This window comes from Pelophylax lessonae, assembly GCF_965119305.1.
Source record: "Pelophylax lessonae genome assembly, chromosome: 3".
Taxonomy (NCBI): domain Eukaryota; kingdom Metazoa; phylum Chordata; class Amphibia; order Anura; family Ranidae; genus Pelophylax; species Pelophylax lessonae.
In genome coordinates, this window is record NC_138770.1 from 450,263,742 (window position 1) to 450,285,398 (window position 21,657).

General features: G+C 43.3%; 1 protein-coding gene across 1 annotated transcript in view; it reads right to left on the reverse strand.

Moving 5' to 3' along the window:
* Nucleotides 1-21,657, reverse strand: part of TAGAP (T cell activation RhoGTPase activating protein) — a 211,710-nt gene that overhangs the window by 31,175 nt on the left and 158,878 nt on the right. Inside the window, exon 4 of the mRNA XM_082251412.1 lies at nt 17,936-18,103. Within this exon, the coding sequence (XP_082107538.1) occupies nt 17,936-18,103 (168 nt within the window). The remainder of the gene's footprint in view (nt 1-17,935; nt 18,104-21,657) is intronic.

Consider the following 21,657-nt stretch of genomic DNA (forward strand, 5'->3'; position numbering starts at 1 on the left):
CAGCCTATTGCATTAAGGTGTGCACCCCAAAGTTGAAATACACATGCATGTGTTTGCCAGCAGGGAGAGTAATGTATCGGGGCCATGTACCTGTAGGCAAGGAGAAATAGAGCAGAGCAGGTCCCAGGGAGATCTTTCCCATCTCCTCACTGGCAATGCTATGTGCCCTAGGTGATTAGGGTGTGCCCAGGCACACCCAGCACACCCTGTGCGCACGCCTATGTCACCGCCACATCCACCACCACCTCAACCTCCCTCCTACTCCATATGGGCCTCGTCCTTCAGAGATGAAGAAGAACATTGTTTTATTTTTCTGTTTTTTTTTTGTTGTTTTAAGTTATTTCCCTATCCACATTTGTTTGCAGAGCACTTGCCATGCTCTTAATTACGTTTTGCTGCCATTTGCAGCACTCTAGCCCTTTCCTTTGGTGTTTTAGAGCCATTTTAGTGCCTTAAAGTTCGGGTCCCCATTGACTTCAATGGGGTTCGGTGTCCGGGAAAAGTTCGGTAAAAGTCCGGGACACGGACCCGGACTTTTTTTTAAAGTTCGGCCGAACCCGTCGAACACGGACATCTAGGTGTTCGCTCAACCCTACCTGTAACCCCAGGGACCTTCACCGGAGTGGTCCCCTTTAAGCTGGGCAGAACCCTAGGGGTAGTTCACAGTACTCACAAACTTGGAATGCTTTCCTGGAACTGATCCCCTCTTTCTCTGCTGGTCCTCGGGACACACCAGATCCTCTCTGCAGCTCAGCTCAGCTCTCTCTCTCTGGATTCTCAGACAAACCGCCCGAGACACTTGATCCTCCTGACAGGAGGAGAGACAGTCATACTCTTCCCTCCTGGGACTCTGCTTCCCGCAAACGATGCTGCAGCATGCACTCCCTCCAAACTTATACCCACTCCCAGAATCCTCTGAGGCAGAATCTTCGTTCTGGGGTAGATACAGGCCTGAATGTGCCTCTGATTGGGTTTCCTCCACTACCCAATGAGAACCCTCTCATGGAGCCAGTGGGGAGACTTCCCTCTCAGCAGCCACACCTGGGAGACATGACAGCCCAGCTGAAAATCATGGCCGATCCTGTTAGGCAGCCAAGGCCCACTATACTTTTACCTAGCACCTACCTTGTAGGGTGCTACATATATAATTATGTTATTATTGAATTTGTTTACACAAATAAAGTACAAAGAAAGGTATGACATGCATCAAAGGACAGTTGTCGTAGATACAACATACAGGGGTATTAAAGGTTTATAGTACATACCAAAGATAAACCAGAACAGGTAAGTTAGGAAACATAGCGCAAAGTAGTGATGGTCAGGTCGCAGCATGAAACATGAATCAAGTACCGGGGCATCTGAACCATCACACACACCAGAGGGTAAATTATTAAGCAGCAAACGGTAAGATGGCTGCAAGTAGAAACATTGGGGGGGGGGGGGATCACCATATTCAGATTGGTCCTAGAATTTCCAACACTTATTAAACTGCAGGAGAGTATCGGTAGCAGTTGCAGTAAAGTATTCCATTCTCCAGATGTCAGCTATAATGTTTAAAAGTTGAAGGTGGGTCAGTGGGCAACCAGCGCAGAGGACTAGCTCTCCTAGCCGCCAAAAGTATGTAAGAGATCAAACGTTTGACTGGTTTAGCAACGCTGAAAAAGGGAAGATCTAATAAATAATGAACAAGTTCAAATGGAAAGGGCATGTTAAATATTTGTTGGAGTAGCAGCATAACATTATTCCAAAAAGGTCCTAATTGAGAACATTGCCAGAAGAGGTGGATGCCAGAACACAATGCTGTAAGTGAGGAGTCCGGGATGTACAACTTCTGGGGTTCTGTACCAGAACATTAATATTTTCAGGGCAGTCTCTCTGCACCACACATCTAGATGTTTGAAAAGCAGAAGTCCAGACCTTATCCCAAAGAGACAAAGACTAGAGCCTCTGAAGAATATGTGCCCATTTACGCAAATAGGAGTGGGTTTCTTCCATAAGGGGGCTGCTCCGAGAAGAATTTTGTATAGGGAAGAAAACAAATGGAATTGATAGGGGCCTTGGGCACATACTGTATGTATTAAAATTTAGTCAGTCTATCTAAAGCAGTGGTTCTCAACTCCTGTCCTCAGGACCCCCTAACATGCCTGGTTTGCAAGATAACTGAAATACATCACAGGTGATGTAATGTGCTGCTCAGTGATTGCAGTTTCTCTAGTCTGCATTTCCCCAAGGTAATACCTAAAATCTGGCCTGTTAGTGGTTCCAGAGGAGAGGGATTGAGAACCACTGATCTAAAGTAAGAGACGCAGACATAGACTGAAAAAAGTGTTTGACCTGTAAATAGAAAAACAACAAAGTGTTGGGAATATGACAATTTTCCCGTAAGCCCTCAATTCCCTATTTCTGACATGACAGCCTCCCAGTGGCATCACTAGGGGGGTGCGGATTGCACCTGGGTGACGCCCGCCAGAGGGGTGACTCCTTAGGGCAGCAGCACCACACCCCTACACTGATCTGCATCTCTCGCCGGCTGTCCCCCTGTCTCACACAGTGGAGCAGACCGAAGCTGTCTCCCCCTCCTAGTGGTTTACATCTACACAGGTGGTGGGACACCACTGTGCATGTTCCGCTCTGACCTAAGGTACATACATTGTAATGTAGATGGACAGAGGAGGGGGACAGTGACCAGGAAGGGGGGCAAGTTTTTTTTTTAAAAAAGGGGGAGTGATTGGAGGAGGGGAGGGTTAAGAGGACATGTGCTGGGGGGGGGGGGTTCATATGCTAGAAATGGGGGTTGGATTTGAAATCCAACCCTCCAAAAGAGCACAAGCCCTCTCCCCTCCCCTCTCCCCCAGCACACATCCAAACCCTCACCTTCCAACTAGCACAAGTGGATAAGGGGGTCTATACTGATGAAAGGGAGTCTGCACTGAGGGGAGGGAGTGCTGCATTGATGGATAGGGGTCTATACTGATGGAAGGGGGGTCTATACTGAGGGTGGGGTCTATACTGATGGAGGGTACTGTACAGAGGGGGGTCTGGGGTCTGCACTGAGGGGGGTCTGTACTGATGGAAGAGGGTCTGCACTGATGGTGAAGGGTGTATACTGATGGAAGAGGGGACCTATACTAAAGGGGGGTCTGCACTGATGGTGGGGGCCTGTACTGATGTAGAGGGGTCTATAATGATGGAAGGGGGGGTCTGTATTGAGGGGGGTCTGCACTGATGGAGGAGGGTCTGCACTAAGAGGAGGGGGGTCTGTACTGATTTAGAGGGGTCTATACTGAGGGGGTGTGGTCTGAACTGATGAAGGGGGGTCTGCACTGATGTAGGGGTGTGTCTGTACTGATGGAGGGGGTCTGTACTGATGGAAGGGGGGTCTACACTGATAGATGAGCGACTGCACTGATGAAGGGGGATCTATACTGATAGAGGGGGGTCTATTCTGTGGGAGGGGGTGTAAACTTGTTGGGGGGGTCTATACTGTGGGGGTCTGTACTTAGTGGGAGGTCTGTACTGAGAGAGGGGGGTCTATACTGATGGAGGGGAGTCTGCACTGATGGAGGGGGTCAGTATTGATGGAGGGGGTCAGTACTAATGGAGGGGGGTCTTCACTGAGGGAGGAGGAGGGTTTGCACTGAGGGGAGGGGGGTCTATACTGATAGTGAGGGGTCTGTACTGATGGAAGGGGGAGTCTATACTGAGGGGGGGTCTGCACTGATGGAGGGGGGTCTGCACTGATGAAGGGTCTGCACTGAGGAGGGTAGTGATGCAGGGGGGTCTACACTGAGGGGAGGGGGGCTAAGCTGATGGAGGGGGGGAATATCTGTACTGATGGAGGTTGATGTCTTTTTTCAACCTCACTAACTACACTGATGGAGGGGTCTATACTGATGGAAGAGGGGGAGGTCTGCACTGATGGAGGGGGGGGTCTGTACTGAGGGGAGGGGGGTCTATACTGATAGTGAGGGGTCTGTACTGATGGAAGGGGGAATCTATACTGAGGGGGGGGGGGGGTCTGCACTGATGGAGGGGGGTCTGCACTGATGAAGGGTCTGCACTGAGGAGGGTACTGATGCAGTGGGGTCGACACTGAGGGGAGGGGGGTTAAACTGATGGAGGGGGATCTGTACTGATGGAGGGGGGTCTGTGCTGATGGAGGAGGGTCTGCATTGAGGGAGGGGGGTCTGCACTAAGAGAGATGGGTCTGTACTGAGTGAGAGGGGTCTATAGTGCAGGAGGGGGGTCTGTACTTAGTGAGGGTGGTCTATAATGAGGGAGGGGGAGCAATACTGTGGGAGGTGGTCTGTACTTAGTGGGAGGGGGGTATATACTGAGGGAGGGGGCTCTGTACTAATGGAGGGGGGTCTGTACTGGTGGAGAGGGGCCTATACTGAAGGAGAGGGGTTTAGACTTAGTGGGGAGGGATGACATTTTTGACAATTTTTTTTATGCACCTTATGACACCAACCCTAGTGTGACACCACTGCAGCTTCCCCATGTATCCATCACCAGTAGACATGTGAGCATTTCAAATCTATCAGAGGGTTGAGGTTACACAAGAACTTCTTGAATGCCTCATTTTATTCTAGGGTACATGTGCTTTTATTACATCCATGCAAGGCACATGAGATAGGTATCACATTAGTATTATAAAGCCACAGTATATATACTGTATATATATATATATATATATATATATATATATATATATATATATATATATATATATATATTCGCCTTACTATTATTATTATTATATTATTATTAGCACTATAATACAGTACTATGTGATACTGAGAAAAAAAATGGAGAGTAATGGAGACAGGAAATGAAAAAGGTTTGAATAGATAGCTTTGAATTCTATATTTTTGCTTTGGATACTAAGTGCTTTGGCTTCAGCTTTTTGGAGTCAGGCTCCCTGCCTTACAGGGTCAAGCTGTTTACCTACAGTAATGTCATCATAATGATACACAGGGAATCTGGCGGGTTGCATAACAGGTTGTATTACTTACCTGACTTTCCCCTCCAGCAAGCTCCTGACTGCAGTCACGTTCCTGTCTCCACCAAGTACAATGTAGAGTCAATAGAGCTGCATTGTATCCAATGATGTCAAGGCTCTTCCAACATACTGGTGCTTTGAGGAGAAGATAGCAGCGCAGTAGCCTGCCAAGAAGGACAGTCGGAAAAGTAACATAGCCTGTTATGCAATCCCCTAAACAGTGGCGGCTGGTGCATCTGGGGCACAGGGGCGCCCCCCCCCCCATCCATGCATCCGGCCCCCTAATCTACATGCGGGGTGCCAGACGCATAGAGTTCAATGGGGCTTTTTTTTTTAACCATGTGATTAGAGCCAGAGGCTCTCACAGGCTAAAAAAAAAGGGTGGGCTCGGGGCACAGAGCACTGCGACCCGTGCCCACCCAGTTGTGTGACAATAGCGAATAAAAATTTGCTATTGTCACACGGATCCTCCTCCTGGCCAATCAGGAAGCGGGCTCTGAGACCCGTTTCCCAATTGGCCGAAAGGAGAAGTCATGTCATTGGGTATGGAAGAGGAGGAGGGAGGAGACACAGAAGACAGGGGGAAGAAGCCGCCACCGCCGTCACCGTCGCTAATGTCCAGGCAGGGTGAGTGATCCCATCCTGTGGGTCCTGTCCTGCTATGGTCTGGGGGTGTGCGGCCTGGTGTGGTGCGGTCCATCTTCCGTCTCCCTCCCACCCCCTCCGGCCCATGGGGCACCAGCTGCCACTGCCCCTAAACCTACTTAACCAGCATTCAAGTTTTTTTTTTTTCTGTTGTGCCTAGAATTAATTGGGCTTTAATTTATTGCAGCTTACCAGCCCTTTTTCTCCATGTACTTCCATAGCAAGTTGCTTGCTATGGGTGCACATATGCATGCTTATTTCTGAGCTAATTGTGTCTGTGGAGCTTTGCCCCATTCTCCACTTCCTCACAACATTTGATTAACAGCAGCAGGAGCCAATGGCTGTTGCTGCTGTCTGAGTTCATTTGTGAAGAGGAAAAGAGGAGAGAAGAGATCCATCCAGCTGTGCACAGTACTACATCAGTTGAGGACTCCGGTAAGTATTTAGGGAGGTGGGGGAGGACAGCAAGCTGTAAAACAGTTTTTACCTTAATGCAAAAAATTCATTAAGATGAAAAAAGTTTTGGTTTTAGAATCACTTTTAATTTAGCCCTTGCTGCTAGGTTTTATTTAGCCTGAGCTTTGATTGTTATAATAATCTTGTTTTCATTGAATTTACCCATTACTGTTATTTATGTCTGCCTGTTCCAGGTGGTGTTCTGAGATCACCTAGTTCCTAAGTGCATTCAGGTGGAATGAAGCAAGAAGATGGCTGCCTGTATGGATCATCTTGAGAAGAAACTTTACTGCTGAAGTGTGTCCTGGAGAGCTTAGTATAAACTATTGCTGGTGGACATTGCAGGAACTTAGAGGTGTTAATTCTAAAAGGTACTCATGATGCTCATGGTGTTTTACAGTCTAAAGTGTACAGATTACCACATTTGGCTCAAATGACTTTAGCTCTGTGTTGACTGTATTTAGAAGTCTGTAGTAGTTTTTTTTTGTTGCTTTTTGGGGTACTCGTAACCTAACCCTCTCTCCTAGAGTTTTTTTTTTTTATCACTTAAATGTTTTAAAGTGACTGGTACCCAAATTCATCCAATACAAAGAGTCAAGGATGTCACCCTGAGGAATTGCAAGTCCACTGAGCCATCTGAGAGTCCTCATCCACCTCCCAGGAGTATGAGGGGGGGGGGGGGGGCGGCTACATTTAATATACTTCAACGTTACTGCAAAACATACATATATAGTTTACTATACAACAAATAGAGAAGACATTTAGGGATGTATTTATAAAAATATAAAAATTGTTGGGAATACATTTGTGCTATTTAAAAGTCATGTTCACTGGTAGATTTGCAAATTTGTCTGCACAATCACCAGGCTGGAAAACATTTGAGGCCTTGAGCCAACATATGCAGTTGATAGAGACTGCTGAAATTTAATGATAAGGCAATGATTTCCTATGGTAGTTGGAACTCTAGGGCTCCTCCTGGGGTTCTTTCAGCAATAGGCAATTTCTGTTGTTCAGATAAGTTTCCATTAAAACAATTGCTTTTTCAAACTTTTGTAAAGGGGCATTCTCCTCATTGACCACCAATGTAAGGAACATTCTTCACAACTAACCATCAGTGTAGCGGGGTCACCAACTGACCACAAGTGTATGGGTGAATTTCTCCACTGGCCATCAATGTAAGGGACCACTTTTTCACTAAGCTCAATAAATGTGAGCAAGCACTACAATTTCACTGTCTGCATATATTTTGTGCCCATTATTTTTTCTTTAAATAATTGTTATTGCTAAAATAATGTCACATAATATAATGTAAACCTGGGCATCAAAAATATTAAGTACACCAAATTCCTTATTATTTTATTTATTTTCACAACTTGTAAAGCTGTAAACACAATAATAACTAGCAGGGGTTCTCTGAGGCCTACAAAATATTTCAAGAGTTCCTCTGTGTTAAAAGTTTGAGAAAAGCTGCCCTGTAGAGATTCCCTTCGTGCCTAGTGCTGAGCCTGTTTTTTTTTTCTTTTTTTTCTTTTTTTTAGCACTTGCAAAGCCCCGTTTTTATTTTTACATTTTTATTTTTTTACTCATTTGTAATACTAGTCTACTTGCAATTCCGCATTGGTGTGGAAGGCATTGATTGAAAAAACAAGGATGCTCCTCACAAAGCTCCAATACTGAATGCAGAGAGGCTTTGGACTCCTAACAACAGCGAAGCACAGAAAAGAGTGGCGGCATAAGTCAAGCGGTGTGGTCCGCGGAGCTGTCAGGAAAGGTCTTACCATAATACAGATGCTGTTTTCAGGCACACGTATGCGCATGTGCCAGCCAAGCATAAGCCGAACAGATATCAGCATACATGCACACGCGCATGCGCGAATGTGTATCTGTCACCAAGTCTGGCGCCAAACAGCCTATTTAAACAGAGCTTCAGCACTGGCTAATTGCGGTTTTGTCTACAGCGTTCTATGTTTGTCCTGGCATTCCTGATTCCTGCGTTTGACCTCTGATCTTGACTGGGCTTGCTCCCGACCATTCCTGTCTGCTAATTGTCCTGACCCCTTGCTTCTTCTCAAATTCTGTCTTTGCCTGCTGCACCTGTTTTTCCTGCATCCGTTGCCGATTCTGCCTGTGACCCGACTATACTGCTGTCTGCTGTATTTGTCTGTCTGTTACTGACCCGGCTCGTCTGACCCTGCTTCCCGCTCTTCCAGCCTGCTACAGCTCCTTCAGTCCAGCTCTGCATCTTCTGGTACCTGCTTCCTGTTGTGCATCCACAGTCTGTCTTCAGCCAAGCCGAGCCAGTCTGCCTACCACCAGCTATCCTGCTGGCACGTCTACCAGCACAGACTACTGGACTGATCATAGGCGCTCTTACCCCGCCGTGCTCCAATGGCTACTGTTTCACCACCAGTGGCCCTCGACCTAGAGCTGTACAAGAGGCCTTCCTCCGCACGTCAGGCTCAACCAAACAGGTATGTGACAGGAGTCCTCTGATGTGGCCGGCGACCTCCTGCCCTGGAATGGCGGGTCAGCAAGCCTCCAATCTGATAAAATAAAACAGAAGGGTGGATCGGATCGAAGGGCCCATAGAGGAGAGTGGGCTGTGTCCCTGTCTGCTCTGCATAAGCAGAGCAGACATGGCCCTGTCATCTGCCCGCTATGCTCATTGTAGCCTGCGACCAATTACCAAGTTTCTTAAGTGTCCATCGTTCTTCAAAAGGTTGGGCACCCCTGTGTTAAAGCCTGGATTCCAAATAGTGGAGCAAAATCTCTCTTTCCAACACTGGCTCCACTCACTTACTGCCATCTTCAAATAAAGTTAGCTCAGATGCCTGGTGTACTAGGCTGGTAGCATCATGGGGAAATGCATGACTTCTATCTATTTGTTTATTCTTTTAATATAAAGTATGAACAAAACAAAGTGCTGAACCCGAGAAAAAGTGTTTTCTACTACAGAAAATCACTACTGATGTTGTGCTTTTATTGCCAACATTTACCTGGGTGAACAATTGGTATCAACTCATTTTCACTATTGTAAATAATGACTATTTTATCAAATTATTACCATAGAATGGGACATAGATGATGTGGCTCCCTCTGCACACATTTGTTATGTCATACAGTTAAAATGTATTTCTAATACTTGAAATCAATGTTCTAGGAACATAAAATTCATTATTATTTTGAGCAGAGGGTGGGGTGTCCTTGTTTTTACGCTTTACCATACTAATGTATCCTCCAGTGATGAAGGACATATATTCTAGCATCAGCAATTTGACTGGCCTTTAGGCTTGCAGACAAGCAATGATGGGGATGTCGGCCATTTTGCCCGATGCTCTATATATATGGGGCTGGGGATGCATGCCATTTAAAAAAAAAAGAAGTACACCAGATATATAAGTTGCAGATTGAGCTATATGTGCATATTCAGAGACGCCAACTGGCGAAGTTTGGATTGGATTCTAAACTTGAACACGTTTGCTCCACTCATTTCTTCTTGGAAATCCTTCTATCTGACATCTAAAGACAAAACTCACGTGCCAAAAAGTGCTACCAAATGCACATAAAAACTCAGCAAGGAAATGTAAAACAGATCAAGGTATACATTTTTTATGTCATATATTTATTATGTTTTTCCAATACTTGGAATCAGTGTTCTATTAACATCCAATTCATTATTGTACTCAGGAATACAACTAACATATACTTCCCTATTTCTGTAAAGTCCTATTTTCAGTGAAAGCATGTGACTGACTGGGCATACCACAATGACAAAGACGTGTTACAATTAAGGAAAATGTGTTTACCCTTATCAGTCTTCAAAAAAGTACCCCCAGGTCAGTTTAGGGTCAATTTAAGACTAGATTAGCAATGCAAAAAGCAGATTTATAGCTTGTTCAATATTTATTTTTTTTACATCCTTTCCAAAAAATCAGCAACTCTGGAACCGTACATGCAGCTCAGTAAGTGCTATTTAAGCATTTGGCATAAAGAAAAATTGCACATGGTAAGAGCCTTTTCATACTGAGGTGCTTGAAAACTGCCCATAAAACGCTGAGCACTTTGCGGCCCTTTTCAGGCACTTTTGAGGAGTTAGTGGTGCGCTTTTTTAAGGACACGTGACTCAAAAACTGCTTCAAGAACCATTTTGAGGCACTTTTGAAGTGCCTTTGAGGCACTTTTGAAGCACTTTTCAATGCTCTTCTGAGGCCCTTCCAATTCATTTCATAAGAGAGGGGCGTTTTTGAGGCGCTTTTATTAGTGCTTCAAACATGCTCCAAAGAGGCTGCTTGCGGGATCTTTTTCTGCTAGCGCACTGCCTCAGTGTGAAAGCATTCATTGATTTTAATGGGAATAGGTTTTCCTGAGCTTTTCAGGCGCATTTTTTAGCACCAAGACACTTGAAAAGTGCCTCAGTGTGAAAGGGCTTTTAGGGTTTATAGTGTATCCATTCAGATCTAAACACAGCAGTACTGTAAACTATGTGCCCATGCACACATATGCTTTGTGCCCTATAATGTTCCACTGCATTAAGCTGCATAAAGGGCTGCGTAAACTGTCGGCGCTATATAAATCCTATATATATAATAATAATAAGCCAAAAAAAGAAAATTCTGTGTTTGGGGTCAGTATTAGATGTTTTTTTTTTTTTTTTTTAATATGCATGAAAGCGTTTGTGATAAAAGTTATAGCGTACATGCATAAATGTATTCTTAGCTGGAAAGTATATATTTTATTTAAAAAAGGCATCAGGTCTGGATTTTGGCAAGGCAGGAAGTGACCAGTGTCCTGGCAAGATACAAAAGGTATATCTGTTTTTCTTTTTTTTATTCTTTATTTGGACAAGAGTTTACAAACTGTGTACACAATCATAGTCACAGTGATAAGGCAGCTCACACTTAGCTGAGAAGTCACAACATAGTCAAAATTACAGCAACTCAGGGAAGGTTCATAAGGCAAAGAACTTACAAAAATAGGATCATATCAAAAGTCCATAAAAAAACCTCCTGGCTAATGTGGAGGTAACCTCTGCAGCAGTAGGTAAGATTCCCAAGCTAACTGTCTGCCAGAGACCTGAACCCCATGTCTTTTGACAAGGATTTTTATATAATTTTTATGAGAGGACAAACAAAAGGTGAGAAAGAAGAAAAGAAAAAAAAGAAAAAAGAAGAGGAGGAGGAAAAGGGGGGTTGAGTCGGGGGGGGGGGGGAACCTAGACCAGCATGGAATAATTGGGTCAATAGTTATCGGCCATGCCATAGCGCTCTAAGCGGAACCCTATTGATCAATCATGTCTTGATAAGCGGTAGAAAAGAATTGACCATGGGTACCACTTATCAAAAAGTAAGCAAGAAAGATTCGGCCATATCACAAACTCAACACTAGGGGAGGAAACATACTATTAAATGAATGGAGATACCTACAGTTAAAACATTTTGTGAGATCCCTTCCTCAACTCATCAGATCTGAGAAAAGAGCTGAACCTTGTGGAAAAGCTCTGTAATCCATTACCAAAAATAAAACATAGTATATCTTTAATACACAAGATGTTAACAGAGATGGTGGGATCGATGAAACTTCCATTTATAGAAAATTGGGAAAAAAAGATAGGATCACCTTTAAAAGAGCATGAAGTGAGCACTATACTGAGAGCCGTACATTACTCTGCAACGGACATAAATACCATTGAAATTAACTGTAGATGCTTATCGAGATGGTATATAACATCGGTAAAAGCACAGAAATGTTAGCCAGAGAAGTTGAAATGGTGGAGGGGTTGTAAGTGCAAGGCACAATGTTTCATATGTAATGGGAATGTCCTAAGATTCGGCAATACTGGTTGAAAGTATAACAACCTATTAGAGAAATCACAAAAATAAATATCACAGATGACCCATGGGCATGTTTATTTCACAAGACTGATAGATCCCTAAAGCTTTACAGAAACTCAATTGTCCCCAACCTGTTGAACGCAGCAAAGAGGGCAATACCAAAAAAATGACCAGATACAGAAAGTCCCACCTTAAGAGATTGGTGCAGTAGAATTGAGTATATATATATATATATATATATATATATATATATATATATATATATATATATATATATATATATATATATATATATATAACATGGAGTATCTGAGCAGTAGAAATGAGGAACAAGAAGTTGTTTTTTTTAATAAATGGAGAAAATGGAGAAAAAAGACCAACAATTACATAGAAATATGGGCAGATTAGGTAGGCAATATATATAAAAAAAAATAAAAATAAAATAAGCGGTAGAAAATAATTGACCACAGATACCACTTATCACAAACCTTCTCATCCAAAGGAGCTGTAAGGCATTACAATATAGTGAAAACACTATATGTGTATAAAATGTGCTAGAATAAATCAATATATAAATCCAGCTGCATACACAAATTGTGTCCACACCTCACAACAAAAACATAAAAATCAAAAAACGTGCTGTGCCAGAAGGGCACAAAAAATAATTAGTGATTACATGAATCAACAAGTGTTATCAACAAAATATGGTGTCCATCATATGTGCTCTGATGAAACATAAATGTTCATATAAAGTGCTCCAAAGTAATGATTAGTATATCCAGGTGATGACAGGACAGCCTCAATCCCTTGTGAATCAAGCAGGAACCACCAGTGTGTGAACTCCCTCCACCAGTAAGATTGGCCTCTCACCTTGATACCAGACCCAAACGGGCCAGCATGAGCATATCAGGGGATAAACAGACTATCACAGGTAACCTCTCCAGCCTTCACCTCCGGGGGTCGCCAGGACATAAAATAAAGATAAAGCAAAGATCTAGTGCTCTCTGAATGTAAATAATGAGCTTTTATTGAGCATAAAGGGGTAACTCACATTTGTTGGGCACTCAGCCGTGCCTGCTGTTATGGCATTCAGTGTTGGAGAGTAGCACCCGAGCGATCGGCGTCAGGCACGCAGGCTCCGCCTCCCTATACGTGTTATGCCTGGAGCGTGGGCTCCGTTTGGCTTCTTCGGTAGGGGTCAATAGTTACAATATCATTGATTTTAGGCAGCCACTGAGAAATAGGAGAAGTGATGGATTGTTTCCAGAAGGCAGGAATGCAAGCCCTAGCTGCATTCAGCAAATGTACCATAAGGAAGGATTTGTACAATATTGAGGTGAAGTAAATAAATAACTCATAGGGTGAGTCCCCAGATCCACTGATGTGAGCTTTAGTATACCAGAAAAGGCAGATTTTTGGACAGTGCCGGAAGATATGTACGAGCCTTCCTCCCACCCACTTCACCCGATTTCAATGGCATAAAATCTTGTAGGCCTGCTCCTGGAACTTATTTGCAATGGAAAACTAGTATGCAGACAGGATCGCCCCCGCTCCACCTGGACCAGAAAGAAAGTAATTTGTGGAACATCCTCCCAATTATTTATGTAAGGAGGAGCAAAACCTTTCAGTGGAATGACCAATAGTTTATACAATTTGGTCAAGAGGTAAGGAAATTATGAGATGTCTTACCTCAAGTGTGGCTCCAATGGTCAGGTGGGCTAGAAGAGGTGAAGAACATGATGGCGAGAAGTATAGAAGGCAAGACATTGGAATTGGAGAAAATTCCTGTTCGATCGTCACCCACACTTTATGTTTTTGCCTGTATGCACCTACTTATCACACGAGATAGGTGGAGGGCCCTAAAGTATGATAAGACATCCAAAAAACTCACTCCGCCTTTCACTTTCGGAAGGGTTAGAAGAAAGATACGGACCTAAGGTCCTTTGCCCCCCCAAAAAACTATCTCAGTTGGGCAAAGAAGTCAGGCGGTAGCCAGACAGGGAACATCTGGATCAGATACAAAATCTGAGGTAACAGTCACTTTGACGGTATTACAGCGTCCAAACCAGGTCAGGTTCAGAGTCCTCTATTTCTGAAGGTCGAGACGTATCTTAGCCAATAGGGGACAGAAATTCACTTCAAGAATGTAATGGCAATCTTTGCAGTTTAAAAAGGATCATGGAGCAAATCTTTCAAGCTAATCACAATACAGCAGGAGAAATGAAGGGTTTAAACAGTAGTATTGTATGGAGATACAAAGGCAATCTATATGTAGTCATTATACGAAGAGGCTTATCCCTCTGAGGACATAAATAAATTCACAAAAAAACATTTCTAATGTTTCTTTCATGTCTTGAGAACTGCACATCTTAAGCAGAATTCCATGGCAGGGTATGACAATGTTCTCTGTCATTCCTTCAAAAAACTGTGAAGCAGGCAGAAAGCCAGAACCACTTCAATGGCATTCTCTACAGTCAGTTGAATCGCGGAAAGGGGAATACATCACTTAGCGTTGCAAACTCCAAATGCGCACTCCGACCAGCATGGCTCAGACAATAGTTTTATATCCTTTGTTTTTCTTAGTGGAGCTAAACTCTCCTATCCTCTACATCCAAGGAAGCTGCCATCTTAGCCTCTGTCTGATCTGCAGTTGCCATGGTGCATCACATGTGATCAGCTATTAACCTCCCTGGTGGTATTCCCAAGTGTGGCTCGGGGTAGAATTTCAGTGCCATTAGCTGTAACCCCGAGCCACACTCAGGGTACCGCCAGGGAGAAGTCGCTGGATCCTGGAAGAGGTTACTTACCTTGTCCCCTGGATCCTGCAATGTATTCCGGCAGTGTACGATAGCCGGATCTTCCGCCAGATGCTGTGTGCCCCGGCTGCCGTTCCCTGCGAGCGTTGTGTCCCAGGGGGGTGGAACTGGCAGCAAATTCAAAAAGTAAAACACACAAACACACTGATATATTGTAATTTAAGTGCCCTTGCCTGCAGTTTTACTGTACTATATATATATATATATATATATATATATATATATATATATATTTTTTTTTTTTTTTTTTTTTACTTATTTATAGTTATTTATTTTATTATAATTTATGATTTTGTGTGTCAAACTTTATCACATCTGGGACTGGGATGTCTACTAGAGTCTTGTTTGGTCAGGTTTAAGTAAGTAATTACTAAGATTGGTTCTGCTTCAACTTAACTCGTAAAAGTAACCCACTAATCTTTGACCACTGACCATTAACCAATAATCTACTCCATAAAAATAGATTAACCCTTAAACGTTTGTTCTTATCTTTTTGTGTTCCAAGGGAGGTGTACCTGTTCTGAAATTTTGGCAATGAAAAACAAAGAAAGTACATTTGCATTTCTCTAAATGATGCTAGGCATACCCAGAAAACAGTAATTTCCTTCAATTCTCTAAAACAAGTACAGATTTTCACTTTAGTATTTTTATTTTTCAGTATCTTTCTAGAGGTGTGTTCAAATAAAAAAACTGACTGTGGTAACTGAATAGTTTCACATGTTGTATGTTTTTTTTTCTCCACACCAGTTATAATCCAATAAAAGCATATACTGAGGACATTTGTGATCCTATGTAGTTTTGACCACATATCAAACAAAAGGTGTGTATTGTAGGAAATCCTCACTCCTAATAAACAACAATTTAACGACACTGTAAATAGACAAGTTACGTAGTTATACTGTAAAACACAGAATAGATGCAATAATGTTAAAATAATGTGTTCATTGCTGCAGTAAAATATGATGTGGAAAGTAAGAACTTGACCGTTGATTAGGAGGAAGATGAGCTAATATCAAATGCTTTCAAAAGAGGGTGAAAGAGGAAAAGTGAAGAAGCCTGGTATCTTGTGCATTTAGTAAACACGTGTACATTATTCACCAGGAACTTGGTCTAGTTTTAGAGGACATGTGATGCACTTAACTTTATAGTCATTGCTGTGTTATAGAAAAGTGTAAAGTACCAAAATGTGGATGACTAAGACAACTGACATTCGCCAATTCAGTTGTTTATGTAGCAGTACAGTAACTATGGTTATGGGCATACATGTAAATTTAGGATAAAGGCAGTTATAGTATATTAGAAATAGCGAACTATAAGCTTCAAAGCAGGTAATTATTCTATTTACAATTCCAAAAATCATTAAAGCCTAACTCTATGATTTAGGAAAAAACAAAATCTACCCTTGCAGTGGGCCGTGGGCAATGGACTACCACAATGCAAGGGATAAATGCTCATTATGTCTAGAAGGTACAGGAGCAATCATAATTACTTTCCTTACCCCACACTGTCCCACTCTGGCACTGTCCTCTTTTTCCTGCAGGTCTAGTCTCTGTGCAGCCTCTTGCCATCGCCACATACAATGCTGGACTATATGGACTATTAACACTCTATCGTAATTGGTAGGTGCAAGTCAGCAACCATGGCCAGGACAGAGCTCCTTAGGGAGTAGGATCTGGGGGACCGGTCATATTGCAACAGGAACCCTGCTGGGGTGCAGAAAAAGTTAAGTATTTCTCTTTATTCCAGCTCTTTAGACATGAGGGGCATTTACCTTTTGCAGTGTTGGGGGTTAGAGGGGCTACCACTGCAAGGGTAAACTTTCTTTTCATTCCTAAATTTGGGCTTTATGTAAAAGCATCGACATTACTCGGAGAATTCCTATTTTTGTGCTGTTTCTTTCCACAACCAAGAGTAAAAAAACAGACCAAATGCCCAATTTTACAAAGCTGGCATACCAGAATATGTATACTTATTTTTAAAAGTGACTTTCAGCTCAGTCCAAAAAAATTTGAAAACGACATTGATTAAAATGCTGATCCTTATCCTTATCCTTGTGAATGGAGTCTCAGGCCTGGTTTTCTTTGCTCTACTTTGGTCTCTATGGATGACTGGTCAGTGCTGCAAGTTTTCCCCGTGTGGTGGAACCATTTATTCTCTGAAACTGTGATATTTAAAAACATTGTTCTAGGAGAGGCCTGGATAGTATTTTAAGAATATTTTCCCTCAACCTTACTAGTATATAGCCAGTGGGAGTAGAAAATGTCCTGGTAACAATGCCCCATCATTGGTGTCAGTGAGAGGCATAGTTCCCAATTGTTGGAGTCAGTAGAAGGAATAGTGCCCCAATATTGGTGTCTGGTGGAGGAATAGTGCCCCATTATAAGTGTCAGTGAGAAGAATAGTGCCCCATCATTGGTATAAGTAAGAGGAACAGTGCCCCATCATTGGTGTAAGTAGAAGGAATAGTGCCCAATATTTGGTGTCAGTGAGAGGGATAGTGCCCCATTGTTGGTGTCAGTGAGAGGAATAGTGCACCGTTATTTGTGTCAGCGAGAGAAATAGTGCACCATGGTTGGCGTCAGTGAGAGGATTAGTGCCCCAATTATTGGTGTCAGTGCGAGGAATAGTGCCCCATTGTTGGTGTCAGTGAGAGGAATAGTGCCCCAAGGGCCAGATAAAGGCAAGCAAAAGGCCACATCTGGCCCCCAAACCACAGTTTGAAGACCACTTCTCTAGCATAATCTGCATTTATGCTTAGCTGCTAGTAAGGTTAGTGGGTTCTTGTTGGCTTACAGACAAAAAAACATACTGAATTATGCCATGTGTAGTGTATAGTCCAGGGGCTTCTTTGCCCCCCCCCCCCCTTTATGGCAATACGTGGAAAGTTCACTTTGTCAGGTAAACAAAACTACAAATAGTTGACTATTATTATTATACAGGATTTATGTAGCGCAAACAGTTTACACAGCGCTTTACAATATAACAAGGACGTGAACAAACCACAATGGGGGTTAAGCTGCTTGTGTTATAGAGGGCAGTTAAGACTTGGCAAGGGTTTAAACCCTGCCCCACCTCAAACTATTTTTGTATTTAGTTCTGCTTTAAAGTTCATAACTGGGTCATCAGCATATTAACATTTCTAAACAACTAATTGTTTGGCAAGTGATGATCTTTGTCTCACCTACCGGAAAGATGCAATACAACCATTACAAGGCCAGATAAAGATGAGAGCATTCTTTGGAGAACTATGGAAAGTACATGCATGTTCCTCAGCCTCTTCTTCTTCATCACATGACAGCACCATCATCTCAGACAAGTGTGCTCGGTGCTTTAATCTGAAACTGGTGCCAGACCTGAAAGACAGAGATACCATAAGCAATTCACTATAATCTCAAACACAAAATAGATTAAGAAAGGTTGACCCCAACTACAGTGCCATCATCCCAAATTGATAATTATATATTTCACCCCAAAAAAGGGGGACTTTTAGGGCTCATTCACATGGGAGGTAGCCTTTTCCGCCTGAAAGGAGATCCATGGTGGATTGCCTTTTTAGAGAGCATGTGACAGGCAGAGAAAAGGGGATATGTTGCATCCTCACCTCCTGTTTTAACCCTGAACATAGGCAGGGCAGTTGCAGTGTGGCCCATTCACTTGAATAGTACATGCTGTTTAATTTTTGCTGTGGCATGTGTAAAGCCCTGAGCAGCTACACCTCCTTGTTCACCTGCTTTTACCACATCCCGGCTACCCATGTAATTGTGCCCTTACAGATAGCACACAGGAATCCGCATTGATTAAACATGTATATATAAAATGTTTCCAGATTTATTAATGACAACACATATTACTATACAACTCTTCAAATATGTATTTTGACCTTATAGAGCAGCTCCAGGCTCCTTCAGAAAAAATGAAAAGTCAGCAGCTACAAATACTGTAGCTACTGACTTTTAATATTAGGGCACCTACCTGTCCCGGAATCCAGCAGTGTCCTCACTGGAGCCAAACTTTCAATCGGCTATCGGGTGCTTGCTCTACCATCTTGACTAGGGGAAATCAGCAGTGAAACCTTGCGGGCTTCTGAGCTAGTTTCCTACTAGGCAATGGCATGTATGAAGCACCCTGCGCTTTGTGAATAGGCCAGCTTCGGGTGTAAGAGGAGGGGGCCGAACTTGGCCGCGGTGAACTGAGCCAGAAATGAGAGTGGGTACCTGTAAAAACCAGGTACCCCCCTCCCTCCCAAAAGGTGCCAAATCTGGCAGCGGAGGAGGGGGGAGGAGGCAGATAAGCATAGCTTCCCATTTTGGGTGGAGATCGGTTTTAATTTAGTGATAAGTTCAATGGAATTGTTTGAATGCCTTGTAACCCATTCACTACCAGTACTGATGAAGTGGGTTTATCTATGAATATGAAATGCAGTTTGCTGTATATTGGGACAGTAGAATATATTTATAGGCATACAATTCAATCAGTCATTATACAGCAGGCAGTAGTTCAGTTAACATCTAATTCCTGAACCACACAATTCCACAATTAATTTCTTTAGGAGGTCCAGCTTAAACGTTCATGCTATGAATAATAGATGCAAAAAAATATTTATGTATCAAGCAAGCAAAACCATTTACCTCTCCAGCATTCTGCTGATACAGAAAAGTGTAGTTGGGAGTGGGTGCCATAAATGTGACTGAATCACCCACTTGTACTCCTCCAGGGCTCACTCAGACCTAAAGCAGCCCACAGACTATGCATTTTTTTTTTCGTTCCACCACAGGCAGAAGGAAAGAAAATTACTTGATTCCCCTATCAACACAGTCAGTGTTGATAGGGGAAACCATCCCGCAGCGCTATAGTGTTCTGCCCACCAGACCACTTGCATGTAGTTACAGGATGGGCTCTCATTACTCAGTCCACCAACATCCCCTAGCCCATCCAGGTTTGTACATAGTTGGGTACACTAGGATACCTCTTTCCCATGTTGGTTCTTCATGCGGTGCACTGTTTAGCATGGCTTAACTGTGTGATAACACTTCTCAACAGCAAGGTTATTAGGTTTCCACTCAACCTTAGTCCACTTGTGGTGGTAGGAAAGAAAATTGCATAACATATGGCCTGCTTAAAGCCTCGGACACACTTCTAGTTTATTTGTTCAACCCAGCAGGGCTGAACAACAAAAAAAAACCTGACAGCTCGGAAAGAGCTGCTGTACTAACTATACAACATTAATACAGCAATCTCCCCTGCTGTTCTATTGTGTTCTGGCAGGGGATGCCCCCCCCCCCTCTTAAGAACACCCTGGTAAGTGCAGAGAACACTGATCGGGATCCGATCGCCAGACCTTTTTCGCTCATGCCACTCTACAGAAGCCGGTCAAAAGGTTGGTTTCTGTTGGACCAACTCCAGTACACACGGGCCAAATTCCGGCAGGTTTCTATTGAACCGGCCGATGTCGCCCGAATTGCGGCCCGTGCAGGGGCAGACTGGCAACTTTGGGCCCAGGGGGCAAGTACAAAACCAGAGGCCCATGGTGCAGCGACTCGGCCCCCCTCCCACTCTCCCTCTTCCCATCCTCCTCCTGACCCCCATTCCAGGCTGAAGCCCTGCTCCAGGAACCCTCTATTCACTGGTTGAATCGGGGTTCCCAACCTGGCCAGCAGGGGGCAGTTGAGGGGAGCTGGGAAAGCTCAGTTGGGGCTGGCCAGGGGAGGAGAGTCTCCAGTGGGGCATGAAACCGGCCTCTGCTCAGACACTGTTTACACCATCCATGCTGGGGAGGGAGGCCTACGCTCTGCCCTTGTCTTCACCCCGCACTCAGTAGGTCAGTGGCGGGGACTTTTTACTTTCTCTCCACCAGGAATCCTTTAGGCAAGGTTACATTCACACAGGTCTTTAGACATGCTTTGGATTCCAGTGGCATAAATCTGCTGATTACGGTGGCTGGGATGGACAGCTGTGTGCGGATAGCTGCCTTCACCAAGTGTGTACATTGCAGTGACAGGCTGACAGCAGGTGTAGCTATCCGCACACAAATGTCAATTCCAGCCACAAGAATCAATACACTTTTGTCATTGGGATTTGCAGTGTGGCTAAATTCCTTTGAGAATGCAGCCTTATGTCTGCAAAGTTTTCTACCATCTCCCTGCAAAGGTAGCATTTGTTGTTCCTGCTGGTCCTAGGGAAGTAATATTGGTAGTCTCTTGTGTTGGATCCCCCTTAGAAAACATACGGTTTCTGAAGAGGTTGGGCATTAAATCCACTGTGCTGACCAAGTGGGAGCTACATGCTCAGGTATGAGGCATGCAGAATTTCTTCTGTGGCACTTTTTTTTTTTCTGCTTCCAATCATTTCCACTATTATACATTTTTTATTATGCTGATAATTAATATTGGTAATACAGTCTTGGTAAAAGTTTTGTAGAAAGGAAAGCACAAACTGTTCTTTGAATAAATATTATCAAATATTTAAATACACTGACCAGCATTTTACCAGGGGAGAATAAGATGCAGGTCATTAGCAAATTAAAGAGTTCATATATCACCTCCTACAACTTTTCACACTCTTAAGAGAATTTACTCATATTTACATACAATGACAGTAATGTACAGTACGGTGATGTCTTATTTGCAGAAAACAGAACCACTTGCTGTCAAAGAACAAACTTTTATGATATCATAATCTGGTATTAAAAGGCAATATATCTTATTAGATGTCACTCTGATTTTTTTTTTACGACTTTTGTTCCCCACGTACTTTCCACAATGTAATTGTGATACTCAGCTGTGACTAATCAGGGGGAACAGTGGTCCTGGAGAGGACCACCCACAGCACATATATATATTGTAGGTGGAAAGTGTGAAAGTCAAACCTCAGCTGTAGAGTAAGGTGGGAGAAAGGCTGCTTACTTGAC